Source organism: Propithecus coquereli, unplaced genomic scaffold (genome assembly GCF_000956105.1).
Source record: "Propithecus coquereli isolate 6110/MARCELLA unplaced genomic scaffold, Pcoq_1.0 Scaffold56, whole genome shotgun sequence".
Lineage (NCBI taxonomy): Eukaryota > Metazoa > Chordata > Mammalia > Primates > Indriidae > Propithecus > Propithecus coquereli.
Genome location: NW_012151507.1, coordinates 971,949 through 977,950, shown reverse-complemented (window position 1 = coordinate 977,950; position 6,002 = coordinate 971,949). Strand labels below are relative to the sequence as shown.

At 38.5% G+C, this 6,002-nt stretch overlaps 1 protein-coding gene across 4 annotated transcripts in view; it reads right to left on the bottom strand.

The window, feature by feature from the left end:
• Positions 1-1,174: 1,174 nt before the first annotated feature.
• The window catches only part of POU2F1 (POU class 2 homeobox 1), a 161,147-nt gene continuing 156,319 nt past the window's right edge, over positions 1,175-6,002 (bottom strand). For 3 of the 4 annotated variants that reach the window (XM_012657774.1, XM_012657775.1, XM_012657773.1), the window contains 2 exons: positions 5,291-5,379; positions 1,175-1,741 (listed from right to left, as the gene is read on the bottom strand). In XM_012657774.1, the coding sequence (XP_012513228.1) occupies positions 1,431-1,741; positions 5,291-5,379 (400 nt within the window). In that variant the 3' untranslated portion in view covers positions 1,175-1,430. The remainder of the gene's footprint in view (positions 1,742-5,290; positions 5,380-6,002) is intronic. The other variant, XM_012657776.1, reaches the window with a different exon arrangement.

Below are 6,002 nucleotides of genomic sequence, written 5' to 3'. Positions count from 1 at the left end.
TGAAAGGTTCTACAGATCCCATGCCTGGCTACTAAGTGCCTCCTTTAGTCAGAGAACCAAGGAGAATCTCAGGGTCAGAGGAACTTATAAGCCATCCAGTGGAAAGGAAGTCTGCAGATTTCTAGAGGAAAAGGTGGTAGCCTCAGACTCTTCTCATCACACCTCTTTTGGATATATAATTGATGGAAATAGTCTAGTAGAATTCTTTTAGAAAATAAAAGAAGGGAAAAAGTTCCCCAATTTCAGTAAGTCAGTTTGTTCTTTGCCAAGTAAGTTAAAGGAAGTCTGGATGAAAAACTTCTGCAAAATGGAAAAAACAAACACACCAACAGTAGGAGCATCTTTCAGGAGATAAGAAATCAGGAGAACCACCAAGTCAGGTGTCTGCAGTAGTCTTTGCTCTTCGGAACCAAATCCTGCCCTGCAACATGTACAGCTGTTCCCATTGAAAGTAGCAGAAAGCAGCACTGTTGCACCACAGGATCTGGGCCTCAGGGTCATTCAATGATTTGGGGGTGAGTGAGAGCTACAGTTCAGCAGGAATTCCTTCCTACACAAAAGTGCTCCAAAGGCACCACCTGATGGGGGGAGGGGGAGGGGACATGTGTGGAGTGGGAGTGTTTGCACACACCGCCTTCAGCTTCTGCACCAAGCCTCTTGCATAAGTGGCAAAAGAAAATAATTTTCTAGCACCTCTGTAAGAGTCATCAAGGATAAGGAAACCAGCAAGAACATTCCCCGCAGTTAAGAACAGAAGTCTCCCCTTACCCCAAAACCCTCCCTCCCCACAGTGTGGGAGCTCACTGAAATAGGATCCAGGAGCAAGAGATAAACATGTCCAAACTATATATATATATAAAAAACAATAACAACAACAATAATAATAGAGATACAGTAATACAGGCCTGCCTAAATTGTACCAGTTAAGAAAGGAACCCCCAACACAATTGATACGATTATAAACACCTTGTTATGACTTAATGGCCTGTACAACAGACCCATAAAAATGATTTTTTTTAAGATAAAAAGAAATTTAGATAAACAAGAAATCCCCTTCCTATATTGGAATTGGTAACCCACCTTAACTTGTCATCATGACTGCTGGAAATGATAAGTAGTCCTTTCTCTTATTTTTTTGTTTGTTTGTTTTTGATTTTTTGTTTCTTTTTTTTTAAATTTTTGGTTAGAAAGTTCTCCAATCCATGAAGCAATCCTGAAAAGACAGTGTTTTATTAAAAAATTAGGCAAATGTTGTCCCATCTCCATCCTTTCTTTTTTTCTGGTATGTGTTTTCCTTCTCTCCCTTCTCTCCTTTGCCCTCACAACATGGCGAGAGGAAGCCAATCACATTTTTCAGTTTATTAACCTGGCTGGCAGCCCAATCACACTGCAGAGTGAAAAAGGCTCCTGGCAGCCCAGCTCTGCCCAGCTCACTGTGCCTTGGAGGCGGTGGTGGTGGTGGACGCAGCCCCGCTGGCAGAGGCCACTGTGAAGAGAGAGTTCTGGATGGACTCAGCTGAGGTGGAGGTGGCGTGAAGGCTGGCTACAGGTGCAGAGTTCCCTGCAGAGGCTGCGGCAGCAGAGACCAAGCTAACCGGGTTGCTGGTGAGCAGAGAGAGGTTCTGAGGGTTCAGGAACAGAGGGGCAGTCACGATGTTGGGGGCTCCTCCTGCATTGGCAAATACCAGGTTCCCAGTTGCATCCAGTGACGTTATTGGAAGAGAGCCACCAGAAGCAAGAGCTACAGACAAAAATCCAAAAAACAGGCAGTGAGAAGAATGTTAACATAAGCCTGGAGGAGCCAAATAGATTCAAAGGTCTATTGAGTTTTCCTATAACCCAGTAGGAAAAAGTGCAGCCCTTCACTGATTTTTTTTCTCACAGTGCTGTATTGACACAAGTTACGGTTTATTTATAATTTTGAAGAGCCTAAAGGACAAAGAAATCCAACTAATTTAATGTATGAGCAGGGTAGATTAAGAGAGAGAGTTAATAAGAACTGTCTAATGAATCAGAGTCATGTTTGTATCTTGAAATCTCAAGTTTATTTAATTTACCTCAACATATTCGATAAATCCAATAATTTTGTCTTTAATGAAGAGTGCCAATTTTAAACTACCTCTATTCAAAAGACAAGCTAGCTAAAGTAATTAAAGCATTAAAAATATATTTAGCTTTTATAAATCAACTGGTCTTATTGATAAATTTGATATAAAAGACAAATGCCATCTTTTAAAAAAGGTTTTGTTCTAAAATAAATTATACATCATCAAATAAAATAAAACTTTTGGCCCTGAGAACTCTCATTTAAGTACAACTATTTTATTTTTATTTCAATTTATTTTTGAGATGAGGTCTTGCTATGTTGCCCATGCTGGAGTGCAGTGGCTATTCACAGGTGCTATCATAATGCACTGGAACCTCAAACTCCTGGCTTCAAGTGATCCTCTACCTCAGCCTCCCATCAAATTATTATAATTTTAAGAAAAAAAATATTGTCTGATTAATATAGCGATATCTCTCAAATTGTTTCCTTGAATCGCGTAACAGCAAGCATCTTCAGACACAAAGCTCAGACACTAAACAAGGGAAACCCTTCACTGTGTGGAATGAATATTGTCCTGGATAACATGCTAAAGGGCCGAAAGGTACCCAAGAAGGCTTGGAAAAGAGACATTATGATCTGAGAGAATATGTGCTCCCACTGACAGGGATATAAAAAGAGCAGAACCTAATAAGAATTAAAAGTACCCTTGAAGTCTACCTAATGTGCTCCAGTGTTAATTCATTCATTATAGAACTTTCCCATACATGGCTTTCTTAGGGGTGGGGATAAGGAATTGGGAAGTCTTATTTGGTCAAATTTGCCTGGAGAGGGGTCTTAGATGAGTACTCGGATAAACTTATCAGGGGAAAAATCTGCCTCCAAGTCTATTCACATACGATAAAATATCAGCATAAAAGTCCTAGATAAGCAAAATTGACAGACCTCTCATTAGATTAGCCAGGAATACAAGAGAAAGGACCCGAATAAGCTCAATCAGAAATGAAAAAGGAGATATTACAACTGATACCACAGAAATACAAAATATCATCTGTAAACACTATGAAAATCTCTATGTATATAAACTAGAAAATGTAGAGGAAATGGACAAATTCCTGGAAACACACAACCTCCCAAGACTCAATCAGGAGGAAACAGAACTCCTGAATAGACCAATAATAAGCAGCAAAACTGAAGCAGTAATAAAAAAATCTTCCAGTAAAAAAAAGTCCTGCACCAGATGGATTCACAGCCAAATTCTACCAGACCTACAAAGAAGAGCTGGTATCCATACTGCAGAAATTATTCTATAACATCGAGATGCAGAGAATCCTCTCTCATTCTATGAAGCCAGTATCACCTTGATACCAAAGCCAGGAAAAGACAACAAGGAAGTGAAAGATCTCTACAAGGAATACTACGGAACACTGAGGAAAGAAATCACAGACGACACAAACAAATGGAAAAACATATCACGCTCATAGATCAGTAGAATCAACATTGTTAAAATGTCCATACTATCCAAAGTTGATTTACAGATTCAGTGCAATTCTCATCAAAATACCAATGTCATATTTCACACATCTAGAAAAACTAATTTTATACTTCATTTGGAACCAGAAAAGAACTCAAATAACCAAAGCGATCTTAAGCAAAAAGAACAAATCTGGAGGTGTCACATTATCGGATTTCAAACTATACTACAAGGCTATAGTAACCAAAACAGCGTGGTATTGGCACAAAAATAGAGACATAGACCAATGGAACAGAACAGAGAACCCAGGTGTAAAACCATCTACATATAGCCAACTCATCTTTGACAAAGCAGACGACAGTATATACTGGGGAAAAGAAGCCCTGTTCAATAAATAAATGGTGCTGGGAAAATTGGATAGCCACAGGAAGAAGAATTAAACAGGATACCTATCTCACCACTCACAAAGATTAATTCAAGTTGTATAAAAGACTTAAATGTAAGACATGAAATCATAAGAATTCTAGAAGGAAATGTGGAAAAACTCTTCTAGATATTGGCCTAGGCAAAGAATTTATGAAGAAGATCCCAAAGGCACTTATGGCAACAACAAATATAAATAAAAGGGACTTAATTAAATTAAAAAGCTTCTGCACAGCTATGGAAATAATCAACAGAGCAAACAACCTACAGAATGGGAGAAAATATTTGCAAACTATACATCCGATAAAAGGCTTATTACCAGAATCTATAAAGAACTCAAATGAGCAAGAAAAAAATAAACAACCCTATTAAATAGTGGGCAAAAGACATCAACAGAAGCTTTTCAAAAGACAGACAAATGGCTCACAATGAGATATTACCTTAGCCTTGTTAAAATGGCTTTTATTAAAAAGCCCAAAAACAATAGATGCTGGTGTGGAAGCAGAGAGAAAGGAATGCTTATACAGGGTTAGTGGGATGGCAAATTAGTATAATCTCTATGGAAAACAGTATGGAGATTTTTCAAAGAACTAAAAGTAGACCTACCATTCAATCTAACAATCCCACTACTGGGTATCAACCCAATGGAAAAGAAGTCATTTTATCAAAAAGACACCTGTACTAGAATGTTTACTGCAGCACAGTTCACAATTGCAAAGGTGTGGAATCAACACAAGTGCCCATCAATTCATGAATGGATTAACAAAACGTGGTATATGTATACCACGGAATAATACTCAGCCATAAAAAGGATGGATTAATGCCTTTTGCAGCAATTTGGATGGAAGTGGGGACCATTATCCTAAGTGAAGTATCTCAAGAATAAAAAAAACAAATACCATATGTACTCTCTAATAAACTGGAACTAGCTGATGGGCACACAGAGGGAAGTAAAAGTCATTAGAAATCAAGCAATGGGGAGGGAGGAAGAGGGGAGGGAAAACCTACAGTGAACACTATTCAGGTGATGGGCACACTTACAGTCCTGACTCAAGCATTACAAAAGCTATCCATCTAACAAAAACCTTTGTACCCTCTTAATATGTTGAAAAACAAAAAACAAAAAAAGTCCTGGTCTCATACGATATACCCAACTAAGTATATTTGCTGTTCTTAGTCACAAACTAAACCTACACTTTTCTTACAAAGTGTCTTACAAGCACGTTTTCTTGGTCCTCAAGAACAAGTTAGTATTTGTCTCTCCCCATCACTTTCACCTCTAGCAAAGTAGGCTTCCTCCATTACACACACACCCACACAAGCTAAGTAAGGAAAAAGGTTCCACTGACCTTGAATAGTTGCCAGTGTACTGTTGCTCATCAGAGCTGGGCTGAGAGCACCGCCCAGGGTCCCTGGATTGAGACTGAGTAAGGCACCTCTGCAAGTCCAAAAGAGGGGTCACTTAGTACCATGCAGATACATCTGTCAGTTTGACAGCACACTCAAAAGGGATAAAGAGAGAAAAATGCAGCTAGGGAAGTATGTGGAAATATCTGTTATTTTCCCTTACTCTTACATGGTTTGGCCAATAGTTCTCGGTTACTGGTTTTCTTGATGCTTACTTGTACAAACAACGTTATAATCAGCATAAAATCCAAAACTTTTATAGTCATTCTGACTCTTCTTTGAATGACTTCATTCTCTTTTTTCCAAAACAAAAGAAAAAAACTCCAGAAAAAAGGATACATTTACAAGATGATTTTTATAATAGGTCTGACAGTAATATAATATTGGGACTTTTATTACTATATCTCTAATCTATGTTAGAGAATGAGAAAGCTGACGGTTGAGAGAGCTTAATGGAGAAAACAGAGTCAGGAATTCTGGGCTTTCTTCCTGGTCCCATCACTGAGGCAATCAGTGACCTGGTAGTCTGGGCCACAATCTGGAAACAAAGGTATGACTACTGCCCTTTCTAGGGTGTTAAGAAACTTAAACTCAACTATAATCAAGGTCCTTGCATGATCAAAGAACAGCCCAATTCAAAGAGATTATCATTTT